The sequence below is a fragment of the Megascapheus bottae genome, chromosome 18 (assembly GCF_031878675.1).
Source record: "Megascapheus bottae isolate mThoBot1 chromosome 18, mThoBot2.hap1, whole genome shotgun sequence".
Taxonomy (NCBI): Eukaryota; Metazoa; Chordata; class Mammalia; order Rodentia; family Geomyidae; genus Megascapheus; species Megascapheus bottae.
In genome coordinates this window covers 44,180,640-44,199,370 of record NC_143526.1, presented here as the reverse complement: position 1 = coordinate 44,199,370, position 18,731 = coordinate 44,180,640, and the positions used below count along the sequence as shown (strand labels likewise).

The following is an 18,731-nucleotide window of genomic DNA, read 5'->3' as shown; positions in this document are numbered from 1 at the left end:
ACCTGAGCCGTGTCTCCATGCTCTATGACCTTTGTAAAATGTGCTTTCAAATTGGTTTTTGACATTTCCAAACATGAATCTACCCATCAGTCCTGGCAAAAAGTTTCTAGCTGCAGGAGTGGAGAGCATAATGCAAAATTACTCTCTCCAAGACACTAAACAGGTGGTGACTGTTCAAGCAGAAAAACTCATTTCAATGATTTAAAAGAAGTTATAACACACTGTTTTCCCAGGGACCTTCAAATATTTAATCTTCACCATATAGTACATATTCTGTAATAGAAACCCCAGACACAGTGTGAAATTTACCAGTCCGTCACTGGTGGAACAGCAACTTCTTTTTCAAGCCTGAATTTAGTTCCACCCTTGATATGATTAAAAATGAACAGAATCTTGAGAATGTACTGTGTTCAAATAAGATATGAGGAGCTGGGAGAAAAGTTAGGGAGAATGGGTAGAAAGATAAAAAGCACGTTCAAGGACACAGAAAAGTCTCTGTGGCTACAGATGGGACGGAAATTCACACTAGGTTCTTAGAAGGTTGTTTAAATAAAGCTACTCTTGGCTTAGCTTCTTCCTTGTGCAAGTTTCTGAGGCTGCTCCTCAAAAATATCTGCATTCTTCTTTACCTGTCCAAACATTCACAGCTAGCCAGCAAGAAAATCCCACTAAAGCCCGGGCTCCAACAGCTCCCACCATTAATTCTAGTTGGAAGGCTAAGATCTGATGGTCGCAGTTCAAAGCCACCTGGAGCAAGGAAGTCTGAGAGACTCATCTCCGATTTCCCAGCAAAGAGGCAGAAGTGGACCTGAGGCTCAAGTGGTAGAGGCTCATCCTTGAGAGGAGAAAACTAAGCAAGGACACGAGGCCCTGAGTCCAAGCCCTAAAACACACATCCAATTAAGACTGAAAAGTTCTATGAATTAGGAGTTGTAGGCCATACTGTCAAAAAAAGTAGTAAAATATGAGTGAGTCCATTCCTAGGTATTGTTTGGCTAAATCTAGGTGTACGTAAGAAATCCTCTTTTGGGGGGGCTGGTACTGGAGATTGAACACAGGACGTTATGCTTTCCCACTGAGCTACATCCCAGCCCCACCTAGCAGTGATCCAACGACTCGTTTCTGTTGAACAGGGCTTGTTGGATGACAATATGCCTTTCTTACCCTGTTCTGGGGACAGGGGCCAGGACTCTGCCAGCTCAGCCACCCTGCATCCCCAAGGCGCCTTGGGCAGCCCTGTTCCAGCTTCTGTCCATGCCACTGCATGGGCGCCTGGAGTTGCACTGCCCACCCCGTCCCTTCTCCCCCTCCCCTTTCCTTTATCAGGCCCCCCCAAGGGCCCTCACCCTCTCCCCTCCATCATCCCCCCAGGGACCCTCACCCTCTCCCCTCCATCATCCCCCCAGGGACCCTCACCCTCTCCCCTCCATCATCCCCCCAGGGACCCTCACCCTCTCCCCTCCATCATCCCCCCAGGGACCCTCACCCTCTCCCCTCCATCATCCCCCCAGGGACCCTCACCCTCTCCCCTCCATCATCCCTCCAGGGACCCTCACCCTCTCCCCTCCATCATCCCCCCAGGGACCCTCACCCTCTCCCCTCCATCATCCCCCCAGGGACCCTCACCCTCTCCCCTCCATCATCCCCCCAGGGACCCTCACCCTCTCCCCTCCATCATCCCCCCAGGGACCCTCACCCTCTCCCCTCCATCATCCCCCCAGGGACCCTCACCCTCTCCCCTCCATCATCCCCCCAGGGACCCTCACCCTCTCCCCTCCATCATCCCCCCAGGGACCCTCACCCTCTCCCCTCCATCATCCCCCCCCAGTCACCCTCACCCTCTCCCCTCCATCATCCCCCCAGGGACCCTCACCCTCTCCCCTCCATCATCTCCTCCGCGCCCCGCCCTCCCCTCGCGGACACCGCCCCGCCTCTCCACGCCCCGCCCCGCCACGCGCCCCCGCGCCCCGCCCCTCGCCGACGCCGCCCCGCCCCCTCCGCGCCCCGCCCCGCCCCTCCGACGCCGCCCCCGCACCCTCGCGCCTGCGCACTGCGCTCCGCGTGGGGACGCGGCAGCTGGGGCGGCGTCGGCGGCTCTGCTCGAGGCCTCGTCGAGGCGGCGCCCACGCGGAGGCCCCAGCCGCGCCTCGGGCGGGGAGGCTGCGCGTGGACGCCGGGCCGCGCTCGACGGACGGACGGCGTGGCCGGGCTCCCCGGGGCTGGCGTCGTGCGCCGCGGCGGCCGCGTGGCCTGCGCTCCGGGCGGGATGCCCGCCGCCGCCGCGGGCTCTGGGAGGCCGGGCCCGAGCCCGCCGTAGCCGCGCCCCGCGGGGGTGACCGGCCGCCGCCCCGCGGAGCCCCGCCGAAGATGCCGCCGCCCGGGGACGGGGCGCGCCGCCCGCCGCTCCTCCTCGGCCCGCCGCGGGCCGCCGCCGTCGAGGCGCCCGTCGAGGCGCAGGGCGCCGGGGCCGCCGCGGGGCTGTGGCTCGAGCCGCCCGCGCCCGGCGCGCCCCGGTGCCCGCCGCCGTGCCCGCCGGGCCGCCCGGAGCCGGCGCCGCTCTGCCTGCCGGAGGGGCGCCCGGCCGGGGTCCCGGAGGCCGCGGGCCGCCGGCGGGGCCGCGCGGGAGCCTCCCAGGTACGAGGGCGGAGCCGGGAGGAGCCGGGGAGGAAGGGCGCTGCGGCTGCGGGCCGCGCTCCAGGCCCACCGGGAGTCCAGCCCGGCCCGGCGGGGCGCGGGGCAGAGCCCAGCCCGGTGAAGACAACCGGGGGACTTCCCGAGGCACCGAACGGAGCGCGAGCCCCGCTCCCCAGTGTGGACAGGAAGGCTCCGCAGTATAGGATGAACGCCTAGGAGGGGAAAAAGGAAGGAGGACGGGAGCCCGAGGCCGGTGGAAGGGAGGCCGTGGAGGGGAGGCCTGGGGGGGAGGCCCGGTGGAGGGGAGGCCCAGGAGGGGAGGCCTGTGGGGGAGGCCCGGTGGAGGGGAGGCCCAGGAGGGGAGGCCCGGTGGAGGGGAGGCCCGCACCTGCCTGACAAGGGCTACACCCTGAGTTCCAACCCAGGTGTTGCCAAAAGCTCCATAGAAGAGGAGTTTAGCCAAAGGGCGTCCTATGCAGGTGTGCAAAGGCAATGGAAACAGTGGACATGCACTGTTTAAACATAATCATAAAAGTAAGCACAGCAGAAATGCTTCTCAGGAAACTCAGGAGGCAGGCCGGGAGCATGGCCTAGTGGTACAGTGCCTCCACGAAGCCCTGCGTTCACTTAGGAAAAGCCAGAAGTGGTGCTGCTGCTCCAGGGGTAGAGCGCTGGCCTTGGGAAAGCCCAAGGGCCATGCTCAGGCCCTGAGTTCAAGCCCCAGCTTGGGGGAAAAAAAAAAAAAAAAAGAATCACGAGGCCTTAAAAAAAGTTTTAAAAATTGACTGGAATCACTCACGTAGGGTACATCACAATTTTAAATAGAAAGATTTTAGTCTGTCTACAAAAATTCTTGATATTTGGGTCAGGAATGTGGCCTACTGGTAGAGGGCTGGCCTACCACACATGAAGCCAAGCTCAGTTCCTGCATACCACGTACACAGGGGAAAAATAAGTTGGAAATGGTACTGTGGCTTAAGTGGTAGAGCAGTAGCCCTGAGAAAGCCCAAGGACAGTGCCTAGACCCTGAGTTCAAGCCCCACTACTGGCAAAAAAAAAAAAACCCACTTGATATTAAATAATTTTTGTGTTGGCCCTCAGTTGAAATGAAGTCCTTAATTTCTGCTTTTCTTTAGTAGTTGATCAGGTGGCCAGGCACACTTGAGTGGGATTGTAACTAACAGTATTTGCATCCAGCTTGACAAAGCTCAGGACCAGCAACCTGAAGGAGGACTGGCAGACAGCAGCCACGGGCAGTTCTTCCTCTTGCAAGTGAGGCCAGGGGAAGAAGGAAAAGATGAAATGATTCTGACGATTTCCAACTTAAAAGTTGAAGCACAGCAGGAGAAACCAACCACTAGTCAAACAAATGTGGAAAAGCCCACAGCCAGGAAGAACCCGAGGAAGACACTGGGTAGGTCTCTTGCACAGGCCTCTTGCACAGGCCTGCTTCCCTTTGTGGGAAGGCAGTTGGTGGTTGAAGTTTTGTAAGTGGTTGACTTAGTTTGCCTTCAGAACATCAGGAAATAGAAGATGATTTAAGCTGACGTGGTATGAACTAAGTCCAAAAGAGTGTTACATTTTTCCACACTTTTTTTTTTTTTTTTTTTTTTGCCGGTCCTGGGGCTTGAATTTAGGGCCTGGGCGCTGTCCTTGAGCCTCTTTGTGCTCAAAGCTAGTGCTCTACCCCTTGAATCACAGAACCATGTCTAGCTTTTTTTAGTAGTTTTTTTGGAGACAAAAGTCTCAGAGGGATTTTTCTGCCCAGGCTTGCTTCAAATCTCAGCCTCCTGAGTAGCTAGGATTTCAAGTGTGGGCCACTGGAGCTCGGCTGACACAATTGTGAATAACAGTAGGAAAGATGCATTAGGCACATAAATAGAAGGTTGGGCTGTGGTCTGTGCTCTCTGGTGTTCATCCAGGGAACTGGCAGGCTGGGCATAGAGGCTCCCGCCTGTAATTCAGGAGTCAGAGATGAGGAGGAATGAGGTTTCAAGTCACCCAAAGCAAAAAGCTCACAAGACTCCATCTCAACCAATAAAAAAAAAAATGGGGTATGATGCTAGATACTTGTCCTCTGCATGTTCAGAAGACACAGATAAGAAGGTAGAGGTTCAAGCTAGCCAGGGCAGACACCGGAGGTGAGCAGAAATGGCTGGGGAATGGTTTGGGTGGTATGATGCCTGCATAGGGGAAAAAAAGAAAAATTAAATAAAAAGGGAAGAGAGAGCAAGGCAGGTAATAACAGGGTTAGGGGCTGGGCCCTGCTCCCCAGAGAGAAGAGCTGGCTTTCAGGACGTGAGACAGAGAACCTTCCTTCGGGAGGGAGGCAGCCTGGGACGGTGGCATCACGGGCCCAGGCAGCAGGAAATGCCGTCACTGGAGGAGAGAGAGCGTGAGTGGCACTGTGAGGCAGAGGGGCGGCTGCCGGCAGGACTGTGACAGTGCGCGGAACAGCATCTCGTTCCAGAAGCCCAGGGGCAAATTTGACTCTCAAGAATGACCTGCATGGCCTCGTTTCTAAGAAATCCTCATTTCCTGGTACTTGGGAGGCAGAGCTGTTGAGAGCAGCCCTAACGTGTCTGAGCCCTGTGGTCTACATCTACATTCAGGGAATCACACGTAAGAGGACTACAGTCCAGATGGCTTGGACTGTATAAAAGGCAAGATGTCATCTCAGAATCAATGCAAGAAGGGATGACAAGAGTGGCTCAAGGGTAATGTCCATCTAGCATGTTTGAGGTGCTGAGTTTTGGGGAGGGGTGGGGGGAGGGCCCAGTCGTCACCTGTTCTAATCAGGAGCTTTTATCCCAGTATCAGCCAGCTCTGACAACCCTTGGCCTTTGTCCCTGCTTAAAAAGGAGAGGCAGGTCCAGCCACGGGGCCCCTAGCTCCTCCTTCCTAAGTCCGTTAGTTTCCGCCTCCCGCCTCCGGCTCTGAAGGTTCTGCAGCTCTTCCTCATGGGGTTCCTCAGAATCAGGAGTTTGCCCCCCGCGTTCCCGGGGCTTCGTTGTTATGATAGTTGTCTTCCTAGTTCTTCAGTGCCTGCACCCCACTGGGCCCTGTCTCCCTAGCCCCACGTGGCTGCCTGGGCACTCACGGGGTCCAGTCTCCAGTCACGCATGGCCGTCAGCTGGGTGGGCCGGGTGGAGGACACAGCCTTCAGGTGTCTGTCCCCTTGAATCTACAAGGCCTTCTCTACCTGGAGGCCTGCCTGCCCGCCAGGGGTGCACGAGGCGCCTTGTCCCAGGGCGGCAGCAGCGCATGGGACTGGCGGGTCTCCTGGGGGTGCCCCCAGGTACACAAGCCCTTGTCCCCTCCATGTAGACACAAAGTGCGCCTTCCGCTGTGCCGTGTGCCCGTTCGCCGCCTCCAGGATCTCCAGTCTGAACCGCCACATGAAGACGCACGCCAGCCGGAAAGCCCACCTTTGCCACCTCTGCCAGAAGGCGTTCCGCACCGTCACGCTCCTGCGTAACCACATCAACACGCACACAGGTGAGGGGGCAGTGGCTGCCTCCCTGCACCACCCACACCGGGTTTCTGGGGGCGCCTACTCCCCTGCGCTGCCCAAGGCAGCGCCCCTCCCCAGAGCGACACAGACGTCAGGTGTCAGGCAGCCCAGGGGCTGGGTGTGGCCGGGGGCAGAGCACCTGCCTGGTGTGCTCGAGGCCCTGGTCACACACACACACAGAAACACACTCACAACCTCCCATGGTTCCCATTAGTCTCCTGTCCCGCTGTCATTGCAGACAGCTGCAGGTGGCTCATCTCCCTTTCTCGTGTCCACCTCGGATGGCAGGCAGCATGTGTGCAAGAACAGGGACCAGGGACCAGGGACAGTCGAGGCTGGGCTGGCGAGGGGTGCGCTGTCCCCATATCCTGTTTTAGTTTTGCCCTTTTCAATCCCGACTCTCATTCACACGCACTGAGTACACGAAGGTTTCTCCCGAGGCCTGTGGGGTCAGTAGCTGGCGGGGTAGGGAGCATCCTCTTAAAGGACTAGAATCCCTAGGTGTGGCATCTTAGAGCCCGTGCCTTGACAGGAACCAAGCCCTACAAGTGTGGGACCTGTAGCATGGCGTTTGTCACCAGCGGGGAGCTGGTGCGGCACCGGCGTTACAGACACACCCACGAGAAGCCCTTCCGCTGCTCGCTCTGCGCATACGCCAGCGTCGAGGTATGCCCCCTCGCTGCTCTCTCCTTCAGGGGTTCTGGGCTTTGAACTCAGGGCCGCAAGCCGGCTCATCCACCTGGCGTGGTTCACACCGCCTTCTGCTGGTTGTTTGGGAGATGGCATCTCTCCAAGGCTTTTTACTGCCTGGGCTGGCTTTGAACCGTTATCCTCAGGATCCCGGCCTCCCATGTCACCTGCCAGGATGACAGCGGTGTGCACCCGTCCCCGGCTGGTGTGTGTTTCCATGTGTCTGCCGAGCCCTGGTTGCCAGCCCAGTCGGAAAGGGATTCAGGAACCCTCGAAGGGGATGGCGTGAGTTTCAGCTCAGCCATGGTGCAATTGGGTTTCACAAATGAAGAGATTGCGCAGACAGGCCCGCAGAGCTTCCAAGCGCCATTCTCTGCTCTTGCTGTTTTGAAAGGCTCTTTCTCCTGTGAGTTCAAGGCTGGCTTTACTGGTGAGGGCAGCAAAGGCACCTGAAGACCCTGAGTTGGGGCAGGCAGCCCTCTGATGTGCCCTGCCAGTTCTCAGTTGAGTTTCAGGCCCCTCTGGGTGCCTGCCCCAACATCAGGGTCCTGGGCTAGGGTCCTCACAGCCAAGGGAGTGGGCCGGGGGCACTGGACCCCTGCTGCTGTCCCCGTGTGAGTTATTTCCAGCTCCAGGTCTGCATGGAGAAGGGGTCACCCCTCTCCACCCCTCACCCCTCCACCCTCCACTCTCCACTTGCAAGGCTTGGGTTCCAAGCCTTGTCCTGTTCCCGAATATTCTTCAGGCCCCTGGAAGCAGGCGTGACTAGCCTTCCCAGGGCCCCTCGTGGGGCGAGCAGTGACAGCACAGCGTGGGCAGTTCTGCCTGTCGTCTGCCACTGTACTCAAGCAGGAGGCTTCTGACCAGAGCCCGGGGGGGGGGTCCTTCATCCCACCATCCCACAGACCCACGGGGTGGGGTCGGCCCACAGGAAACAAGCCACAGCCAAGCCCGGCTCAGTGGGGCCCTGTGTCCCAGGCCCCACGGGAAAAGAGCCACGGCCAAGCCAAGCTCAGTGGTGTCCCCTGTGTCCCAGGCCAGTAAGTTGACTCGCCACATCCGATCGCACACGGGCGAACGCCCCTTCCAGTGCCATCTGTGCAGCTACGCGAGCAAGGACACGTACAAGCTGAAGCGCCACATGCGGACACACTCAGGTGAGACCAGGGGAGCTCGGCTGCCATCTGGAACCTGCCACAGGTGCCTTCCTACCGACCTGTGATCAGGAAGGGGGCTCGGGTCCAGCAGGTGGTGACACCCAGGAAGGGGCTCCACACACACACACACACACACACACACACACACGAGGCAGGAGCAGTCCCAGGTGTCGGGGGCCACATGCGTCAGAGATCCACCCGTGGCTAAGCCACAGTGCTCGACATGCTGTGAGGCTTGACTCAGGCACCCGATGGGAATGGAGGCATGACCCAATAGAAAGGTTGTGTGGGGGGAGCCGCACTCCAGAGGGTCTTTCCCCCCTTTATCCCTGTCCCAGGAGAGAAGCCGTACGAGTGCCACATCTGCCATGCCCGGTTCACCCAGAGCGGGACCATGAAGATGCATGTGGTTCAGAAGCACAGTGAAAACGCACCTAGACACCAGTGCCCCCACTGTGCCACCCTCATCGCCAGGAAGAGCGACCTGCGTGAGTGTGCCTTAGCTCTAGCTCTCTCCTTGGCTGCGGCCGGCTCAGCCTGCCAGACCCGGGTTTTCTTCCAGAGGTCCTATGGTGCCCTCTGGTGGTCACGATGGTTAGGTGCAGTCCACAGCCTGTCCACTTTCACCTCGTCCTGGCGGATACCTGCGCCCCACAGCTTTTTCAGTCTAACTTTACGGTGTCTGGGGACATAGAGAAACCTGACGGGTGGCTCCTGCCCTGGTACTAGGTGGGCAGATCATAGTTCTCTGCCCGTGTTCTCTCCGGGCACCTGGGCTAGAGCTCAGGGTTCCCCAAGGAGCTTGCCTCAGACCCATGCAGACGGATGTGCAAGAGTGGATTCCTCCTGAGGCAGCCCCACACGCTGTCACAGACACCAGCCTGGGACCGTGGAGCTGGGGGCTCCTCCAGGGCGGGCCCTCAGGCTTCGGGTTCTCTCCCTGGGCTCAGTTGTGATGGGGGGGTCACCACACTGCCTCGCAGCAGAACAAAACAGGTTTGATCCCCACAGGGTAAAGTTCCTTTGTACCCTAACATCCAGCCCAGCGGGCTGCAGTGCTCAGTGGACGGGGGCTCCCAGAGGCTCCACCGTAGCGGAGCACTGAGCCCAGCCCTGGGGACATCGGGGCTGCCTTGTGTCCGGGGAGGAGTCTGGGGGGACCGGAGTCCACAGGCCCCCAGGGTGCTCTGTTCTTTGCTCACTTAGGTGTCCACCTGCGCAACCTGCATGGCTACAGCGCCACGGAGATCAGGTGCCGCCACTGCCCGGCCACCTTCCATGAACGCTATGCCCTCCTCCAGCACCAGAAGAGCCACAGGGACGAGAAGCGGTTCAAGTGCCAGCACTGTGACTACGCCTGCAAGCAGGTGTGTGCGTGTCCTCGGGAGACGGGCGGAGGGCGCTGGCTCTGGCGGGGAGTGGGGAGGCTGGAGACCTGGGGAAAGCCCTGCCTCGCTAGCCACCAGAGTCCAGCGGGGAAAGTGACAGGTCCCAGGCCTAGTCCTTTCAGACCTCTCTGATCTGGGGGTGGGACTTGGGCTCCCCCTGTGGGCCAGACACTGCACTGCTCAAGCCATGCCTGCAGCCCTCTCTCTGTGTCAAGCACGCTGGTACCTGGGCACCCATTCCTGTAGACGCCTGAGGACGTGGTGATCGCCTCTGGCACTAGCCCCAGGAACCAGGGGCCTTGTCACTGAGGAATGTGAAGCAGTGCTCGATGGGCTCAGCAGTACCTTGTCCTGTGTCCTATGGGACGGGACGGGAGTGACATGAGGGAGACGGCTGCCCGTCCTGCCTGAGGAAGAGGACGGGTGCCAGAGTTGCACAGGCTACTTTGCCAGGAAAGAGCAGTGGTGGGGAGACAGCACCGTGCTTACCAGATGCCTGCACGCCTTCCTGAGCGTGAGCCGCGTGGTTCTGCAAAGCTGCCGCAGTGGAGTCCTGCCTTTCCGAAGGATACTGCAGTTTGAATTTTGGAAATCCTATTTTCATCTGCATGATGGCTTTCTAATCTATAATGACTTCCTTTTTTCTTCGTTCTTTTTTTTTTTGCCAGTCCTGGGCTTGAACTCAGGGCCTGAGCACTGTCCTTGGGCTTTCTCAAAGCTAGAGCTCTACCACTTGAGCCACTGCTCCACTTCCAGCTTTTTGATGTGGTACTGAGGAATCCAACACCGGTCTTCGCGCATGCTAGGCAAGCACTTTACCACAAGGCCAAGCGCTACAATGACTTTCTTGATTGGCGGGTCTGGAAGAAGGCTGTGTGCGTGTGTGTGTGTGTGTGTGTGTGTGTGTGTGTGTGTGTGTGTGTGAGAGAGAGAGAGAGAGAGAGAGAATTAGGATTTGAACTCAGCCTTAGGCTCTCACTGGCTCACAGTTCATACTCTACCACTTGAGCCGTGTCTCTTGCCCAGTATTTTTCCATTTATTTTAGAGAGAGAGGCCAGGAAACTCGTCTGCTTGGGAAGGGTTGGCTTCGACCCTGGATCTTCAGAACTCAGCATCCTGAATAGCTAGGATTAGTAGTGTGAACACTCGTGTCCAGAGCGTCTTGTTAATTGTGTGCTGTGTCGTGAGATGTGTCTGCACAGCTCAGACCCCTGGATCTCCCCTTACCAGCCTGTGGACCCATGCACCGTGCCACAGAGGAGGAGGTGTGAGAAACCACCTGTTGCGTTTGAGTATGAAAGCAAGGACTAGTGACCACCATTATCTGAAATTTCCTTCAGTGAAGCCTGCAGGCAGCGGAAGCAGAGCCCGGGTCCACAGGCTTCCTGTAAGGGTTTTGGACACAGCAAGGCTGACTTGCGGTTTCCGTTGGCGGTGGATGGTCAGTGGGTGTGGGGAGGGAGAGGAAGAACATTCACACTCACCTCAGCCCACGGTAACCTGAGCCTCGCAGGCTCCACCTCTACGCCACATAAGCTCTGAGATGTCACCTGGTCCTGTGAAAGCAGGACTCCCGAGGCCTGGTGTCGGTGCAGTCAGCCTTGCTCCCCCACAGACCCACCAGCTAAGTGTGAGAAGTGTGTAACGGGATGGAGCGTCTGAGTGCCAACCTCTTGCACATACAGCTGCCCACTGCCACCGAGGAGGGCTGGCGACATTTCCTCACTCAGAGCCAGCAGTGTGCCAACTGCAGGTTACTTCCAAGGTCAGCTGTGTCCTTGGTGCTGCGTGCTCAGTGCAGGTCACTGCCAGGGTCAGCTGTGTCCCTCCCTCCCCCAGGAGCGCCACCTCGTGGCCCACACACGCATCCATACCGGAGAGAAGCCCTTTACCTGCCCAGCCTGCAGAAAGTGCTTCCGGCAGACCCAGCTGCTCCGCGCGCACGTGAAGAAGCACCACGACGCCAGCTTCGTGCCCACCATCCACCCCTGCCCCAGGTGCGGCAAAGGCTTCTCCCGCAGGGTAAGCTCCCAGGGCCACCCAGTGTGAACACCTGCCTGCGTGGAAGGCAGCCCCTCTGTGCGTGCGGCAGGAGAGGGCGAGGCTCGAGACGCCTCTGTGTGAAGGAGGGATGAATGCACGCACTTCCCTGCAGATAGTGTTGGGCTTCTGTGAACCTCAGTTTTGGAGCAGACATTTGCTGCCTTGCAGTTTCTGGGGTCAGAGTTAGAGAGGGGCTCAGCTGGGGGCTTGTGCCCAGGTCCATAAGTTTGTTGGCCAGATGGCCAACTAAAACATGGAAGTGCCAGGCTGGCCCAACCGTCACACCGAGGCCAGCAGTGGCTGTGGGCAGCAGGCCTGGCTTCGTTGCCACGTGGACCTCTCTGTGGGGCTGCGGGGCTTTCCTAAAGACCCCAGGCAAGTGGAAAGCCAGGGCCTTTGCGATGTGTCAGGGTGACACAAGACTGGAAGAGGCAGAGACCACAAGGATGTAAGTTTGAGGCCAGCCCAAGCAAGAAGGTAGAAAGACTTCACTTCAATGAGCAAGTGTTTCCATAATCTCAGGCTACTGGAGTCACAGGTAGACCCGCCTGGACAGAACAGCACGACCTGATCTTAAGAACAGTGGAGGTGGAGGTGTGTTTTAAATGGGGGAGCATCTGTCTAACAAGCCCAGGGCTTTGAGTCCAACCAGACCTCTGTACTGTCCAAAGGTGGTGGGGGAGTGGCATAAAGTTCTCATAGCCCCAGCACCTGTTCTGGAGAAAGAACGATGCTTGCTGAAAGTACGAGTGTCGGCACGTCTAGACAGTGAAGGCAGCATGGATGGCTCGTCAGCACTCAGCTTGGGTTTTGAATACAGCAGCACTCATGCTAGGCTGTCAAGAGGTGACGTGGGTTCGAATAGAACAGTCAAGAGCAGAAATTTCTCTGATGGGAGAAAGAATACAGGGGCCTCACTGAAGTCTCAACTGCTCTTCAGTCCAAGAAAGTAAATCTGAACGCGTGCCCTGGACTTGTGAAGAACTCTCACGGCTCCGTAGTGAGACGAACTGGACCACTGAGCCTGGTGGAATATACCTGAAGTCTCAGCATTCAGGAGGCTGCAGTAGGAGAATTGAGTTCCTGGTCTCACCTGCTGAGAACTTGTCTCAAACAACAGCAGCTAAACAAAAAGCCCAAACCTAATGAAAATCACTAAGTGGGTATTTCTGCAGAGCCAGCGAATTGCCAACAAGCACCAGTAAGTCATGGTAGAAAAAGGAACCCAAATTCTAAGAGAGCAGTTGACAGCCAGCCATAGGAGGCTCATATCCACAAGAACACAAAGATGCAGGACCCACGTCCTCAGACATTGTTGAAGACCCAGCCGTCCACCTTGGAAACGGTGCAGGCCCTCAGAGATTAAAGTCCCCATTAAAGTAACCTCGCTTGGTGACGGTGAGTTATTTCCATTTTTTCTGGAGGTGTCATTTTTTTTTTATTTGCAACTCTGTTGTGAATGAGAACTTCGCTGGGCAGAACATTTTGGGCTGGCAGTTGTTGGGTTTTAATGTGTGGAACATGTCATTGCAAGCCCTCCATGCTTTTTTCTATGGAGTCATCTGTGCTGCCCCAGGTGTCCCCGTGTACGTGGTCTGATCGTATCCCTCTACAACTTCCCCTAGTACAGGCTTGCTCCCTGTGCTTGTTGTTTTAACTGTAAGTCGTCGTGGAGATATTCTTCTCTGCTCTGGTGTACTGAATGTTCTAGAATCCTGCTGTCAGTGTCCTGACTAGCATCTCCTTGTCCAGACCCTGGAAGTTTTATGCTATTACTCTGTCAAATGCATAGCCCACACCATTAACCATCGTCTCTTCTCCTTCATCAGTGCCCATACAACGGAAGTTTGGTCTTTTAGTAGGTCCGGACGTTCTCTCACATTCCCTGATTTCCCCATCTCTTTCCCCCCGCCCCGCCACCATTCTCCCCTTTCTACCACGTCTGCTCTATCCTGGAGTCCAGAGCAGGACTTCTCCCTGCAGAAGGGGCCGGCCGGCCTCTTCATTTTTCATCTCATAGCCTTCAGTTTGTTTCTCAGGATTTCTCCATCTCTCTACTTGGATTTTCTCGTCGAGCCTGGCTTCCCTATTTCTTTCAACTGTCTTCTTTGATCTCTTTTAGCTGTTTACCTGCAACTTCTTTGGTCTTTTGGTGATGTTGTTTGTATTCATTAGGAACTGTTTAGCTTTTCATCTGTTTTCACTGAATTCCCTTGTGGACTCCGTGTTGGTGAGGTAGTTGTAGTCATTAGAAATTCAGTTAGCTTTTTCTCTGCCTTCATTGATTCCCTTGTTTGTATACCCATGTTGGGGTGGTTGCTTGCAGAGTCCTCCTTTTTTTTCTCGGGGGGGGGGTGGATGGGTAGAGGGAAGTAGTAAGACATTTATATAATATGTTCGGTGTAATGGGTATTTTTGGTGGTGGTGGTGGTAGGGCTTGGGCTCAGGGCCTGGGTGCTGTCCCCGAGCCTCTTTGTGCTCAAGGCTCTACCACTTGAGCCACAACACCACTGAAAAGTCACAGAGACTTTTCTGCCCAAGCTGCTTTCAAATCAGTCCTCAGATCTCTGCCTCCTGAGTAGCTAGGATTACATGCATGAGCCATTGGTACCCGCTAATAGTGGGTATTTAAAAATAGTTGTACATTCATTGCCCATTTTTGTTTTGGTCAGTTGTGGGCTTAGACTCTGACCTGGGCACTGGCCCTGAGCTCTTCAGTTCAAGGTAACTACCCTACCCCTTGAGCCTCAGCATCATTTCTGGTTTTCTAGTGGCTAATTGGAGATAAGAGTCTCACGGTCTTGGGGCTGGGAGTTTGGCCTAGTGGTAGAGTGCTTCCTAGCATGCACAAAGACCTGTGTTCAATTCCTCAGTACCACATACATAAAAAAAAGCCAGAAGTGGTGCTGTGGCTCAAGTGGTAGAATGCCAGCCTTAAGGAAAAAGCCCAAGGACATTGCTCAGGCCCTGAGTTCAAGGCCCAGGACTGGCAAAAAAAAAGTCTCATGGTCTTTAATATCCTGACTGGCTTTGAACCACGATGCTCAAATCTCAGCCTCCTGAGTAGCTAGGATGACAGGCGTGAGCCACCACATCCAGCCTCGCTGTCCATTCTCGTCTTCAGTCCGTTGAGCTCACTGTCTGGGATTCCCTTCGCTGGGTTGCTGTACAGAGGTTGTTTACCAGAGATGTTATATGTCCCTTTTTCCCCCAAATTTTTTGCATTTCTGTGTTGGCTTTACTCATTTGAGGGTTTACTCGTTAAGTGGCTTGGCTTTTCTGTTGCCTGGAGTCTTTCAGTAGTTTGGTCTCTGTGGTCTTCACGGACTGCTGTTAGGTGGGTCACTAACTTTTTCCTCAGCCCTGGTGTGGAGGTGTCTGGGCTGACATCTCCAGTTTAAACCCCAGAAGAAAGTTTTTACATACACAAGGAGGCCATCAGAGGACTTTAGCTGCACCCCTGGCCGCTAGGAGGCTCCAGGGCTTTCCTTGCACAGGGCTGGGGGCCGTGGGGGCGGGGAGAGGGACGGCTAGAGATAAGCTACTGGACAGTAGGAACAGCCCTGGAAAGCAGGGACAGCCCTGGATGACAGAGCTGCTCCAGGGTGTGGACCCCAGCCCAAAGACTGGTGCTTTCGGATTCCCTCTCACTTGCTGGATTCTTCCCATTCACAGAGTGAACACAGTAACTGCTCTGGGCCACCTTGCTCTGCCTCCCAAGTTCACGTTTAAAAAGTAAAATTAGGCACCGGAGCAACCAGAGCGCCGGCCGAAGGGAACGGGAGTGTAATGAGTGAGTTCACACACAGGACCCATCCTTCACTTTTGCACACGAATTTTCTGAACAGAAGTTCTTTCAGCCGGTCTGAACCCATCCTGTGCTCCCTGCATAAAACTCACCAGTGGGCTGGCCTGGGTGTGGTTTCGTCTCTGGTGACAGTCCCTGCAGCTCACCCGCTGCCTGAGGCCTGTGAGCTCAGGAGCCACCGTCCCCTCCCGGCTGGGGCCTAGACGTCAGTGTGACGGGTTCAGATCCCGCCTCCACCAGTCCTCCCCCTGGAGGGTAGGGGCTCTGAGAAACTGCGGGGCTGTGCGCTGCTGATGTTCACTGAAAACCACAGGCGCGAGCTGGGGCTCTGCAGAGCTGCACGCCCGGCTCGGGGTCAGGCCCGGCTGACAGCGCCCCGGCTGTCCTCCGTGCCCCGCTGTCCTCCACACAGGTCCTGTCCTCCATGCGTGTGCACCCCGTGACCCCTGTCGTTTCTCCCACAGCACAACATGCACCGCCACGTGCAGACGTGCGGCCTGGCGCCGGAGCCCCCTGGCCCCTCGGGAAAGGGACACGCAGGGAGCAGAGCTCTGGTGGCAGCCCCGGAGGACGGTACGTCCCCTTTGTATCAGTGTCCCGTGTCTCGAGTGTCCGGGCCCCGGGAGCTGTGTCCACATGCTCGGCAACACACATACACACCTGTGTACACACAGACACGCATAGAAACCCACTCCAGACATGAATACAGACTCACCACGCACTTGGCACCCCTGGGCACGCTGCACGGCGCCCCGCCTGGACCACTGGGAGATTCCACGCCGGTGTCTCCCGAGCCCGCCTCCCCGCCCCTGGGTGGCCTCCCCTCTCCCTCCCTGCCCTCCCCACCCACACCTGTGCTGGGTTGTGAGCCTGGGTGGACCTCCACGTGACCTCACTCCAAGATGTTCACCCCACGGGCGCCCCGAACCCCCGTGCCCACGGCCTCCTCTCAATCCTCCAGCCAGCATGCCTCAGTAAGCCTGAGATGGCAGCCTGGCCCTGCCCGCCAGCCACCTGCCACCTGGCCCACCATTTCCAGGGGGACCTCAGACCCAGGGGGAGGAGCTGGAGAAGCGGGCAGCTTGCAGCAGGGATCGCTGTCCTCTGGACTCTTTCTGGGTGCCAGCCGCAGCAGCGGGCGCTGTCACCCGTGCTGTTGTGGGGGCCCCCTCAGATGTGGCCCCGCTTGTGCACTGGATGCCGACGGAAGCCACACTCCCATGCGTGCCCCTATCAGGACGCTTTTGGCAGTCCAGTTAGGACAGAGGCGCAGAACCGTTCTCCCCGAGAGAGCTGTTCTCACCGGTGATGCCCTAGCACCCCTGGGCCCCGAGAAGCCAAGGGCGCCTGGCTGAACCTAGGGGGCTTCACCCTAAAACCTTCTCATTGTGTATCTTTCCCCCAAGATGGCGCTGCCCAGGAGAGCCTCGTCGCCCCGGCGTGCGGAGAGAGCGTGGAGACCATTCTCAACAGCATGGACAAGTGACCGCCGCCGGCACGTCCCGCCGTTCTCAAAGCAGGTTCAAAGCCCACGATCTTCCTTTGCCCCGGTTCTTAAGGTTGCCTCAATTTGCCGGCTTTGCAGGAGCGGCTGCAGACGTGGTGTTTGTGGGGGGCTGAGAGGAGGCCTCAGAATTACACCGTGGACTCGCGTAGATACGCTTGGATCAGGGCTCGGGCACCGCAGACCTGAGCACTGCTTCCTTCCCGAGTCATGGTTTCTGATAATAGTGATGTCCCCAGCGCCAGCCAGCGCTCCAGCAAAGCGGACAACTTCACATTGACCTGTACACCAGGAATGCCACACCGCCATCCTTTTAAGCATCTTGTGCTACACATGAATTTGACTCCTCCTTATACAAATGAACTTTCTATGAAGTTGAAAACTTACCATGGTGCTTTTAATTGGCTCTAAAGCCCCCCTCGCCTCGAGCGGGAAGTGGGGAGCTGCCCTGCCGACGGACAGCCGGGCTCTGCCTCTGCGGGGGTTTGGTCCAGCAGCGCTGGCGTGGGGCCTGGGGCAGCCTCGTGGTGGTCTGCGGGGGTGGATGCCCTTGCTGGCCTTGTAAAACACTGGCACAGGAGACACCAGCCAGGGCTCGTGGAAACGAGGACGTAAAGAATTGTTACTGGCTGATGCCCGGTGATTCTGAGTGCTTACCCTGCCCACCCCGCCCCGCCCACACGCCAGGTGTGCCTCAGTGCCCCGAGACCTCCCTGGAGCCCACCCCTTCCTCCTCGGCCTTCCCACACCCCATGCTGTAGAGCCCTGCCCAGTTTGATGAATTAGGAGTGACGTGATTGCAGTCGCATGGGAAGTGCATCCGGGGCCAGCGGCCTGCTGCCCAGACATCCCGTCCACACCTGCTCCCGGGGTCTGCCGGACACTGCCGGGGGACACTTTGAGTTCTTGTGGCCATGCTTTACTTTTTGTGCTGTTGGAACATGTTTTGCATAACTCAATAAAATGAATTGGCTCGGGATTGCCCCCCATCCCCTGCGATCGGTGGTCAGAGATGATGGATTCGTAGAATCCAGCTCGAATTTTAGAAGTGGCCTGCACTGTGGTGGCCTCTGCACGCCTTTGTGGTTCTTGCCGGGAGGCTCTTTTGGCCCAGCTGCTACCCATTTTCTCATTTTGATGCCCTCCATTCCTCCTGTGCTAACCAACCCCCTTTTCGTGGGTCTTGTTTACTTACAGGTTTTCCAATGTGTGAACTTGGTCACTTGTGCAAGTCCCTGTATCAGCAAGCTCCTGGCAGGTTTTCCACTTGGCATCAAATGCCTGGTCTTGAATTTGGGCTGCCACCAGCCTTATTTCTAATATTCCACTATTGAGCTTGGCCCCAAAAGAACAGAAATAGGGTATTCAGACAAGCACTTGCCCATGCAGGTACCCGCAGTGCTGTTCACAGTCACCAAAATCAGCAGCTCAAATTCAGTCCGTGGCTGGAGAGAGAAGTGTGCCCCAGGTGTGGAACAGTATGCGGCCTTTAAGAGGAGAGAAAGCCCTCTGTGGCCCCCGTGAAGCCCTGAGGCTGGATGCTCACAGTCACAGAACAGGCACAGGCCGCCCTCCCCCGTAGGCCCCTGAGAGCAAGGATAACAAGGTCACAGGCAATGCATGGGGAGGGAGGCTGTGAAAAGAATGTCTGGAAAAGATCAAATGGTAGAAACCAGGGCCTGGGAGATGGTGCCAGCCACAAGGCTGCGTGGGTTCCAGAGGAGTCTGCCATGCTCTGCCCTGGACTGCAGTAGGGTTCCCGTGTTCATGCTAGGGTTCAGACCCTTCAAAGGAAGAAAGCGTGTTTTCTTTTTTGGGGGGTGGGGGTAACGCCTGAGTGGAAGGCCTGTGGAGTGAATCAGCTCTAGCCAGCTTTCCGTGGCTGCCCTCCAAACTCCTGATGAAAAGGTCTACTTGAGTGGATGCAGTACCCACACTACCCACTGGAGGGCAGGCGTCACCTGGCTTCCAGACTTGGAAACACTACTGGGA

At 57.0% G+C, this 18,731-nt stretch overlaps 1 protein-coding gene across 1 annotated transcript; it reads left to right on the top strand.

The window, feature by feature from the left end:
- The first annotated feature begins 2,367 nt into the window (after positions 1-2,367).
- On the top strand, positions 2,368-17,266 carry Ctcfl (CCCTC-binding factor like). Its single transcript, XM_090352734.1, has 10 exons — positions 2,368-2,634; positions 3,832-4,048; positions 5,962-6,132; positions 6,681-6,814; positions 7,875-7,995; positions 8,334-8,483; positions 9,202-9,362; positions 11,224-11,406; positions 15,700-15,808; positions 16,642-17,266. Exons 1-10 carry the CDS (start codon positions 2,368-2,370, stop codon positions 16,719-16,721), a joined length of 1,593 nt encoding a protein of 530 aa, XP_090208860.1. The 3' UTR covers positions 16,722-17,266.
- Positions 17,267-18,731: the final 1,465 nt, after the last annotated feature.

What these genes read in the sequence shown, in the direction of transcription:
- Ctcfl (XM_090352734.1), top strand. Translation starts at nt 2,368, where the DNA reads ATGCCGCCGCCCGGGGACGGGGCGCGCCGCCCGCCGCTCCTCCTCGGC. An exon ending in CCACATCAACACGCACACAG is followed by an intron (nt 6,133 to 6,680) that starts GTGAGGGGGCAG and finishes GTGCCTTGACAG; the next exon opens with GAACCAAGCCCTACAAGTGT. An exon ending in CCACATGCGGACACACTCAG is followed by an intron (nt 7,996 to 8,333) that starts GTGAGACCAGGG and finishes TCCCTGTCCCAG; the next exon opens with GAGAGAAGCCGTACGAGTGC.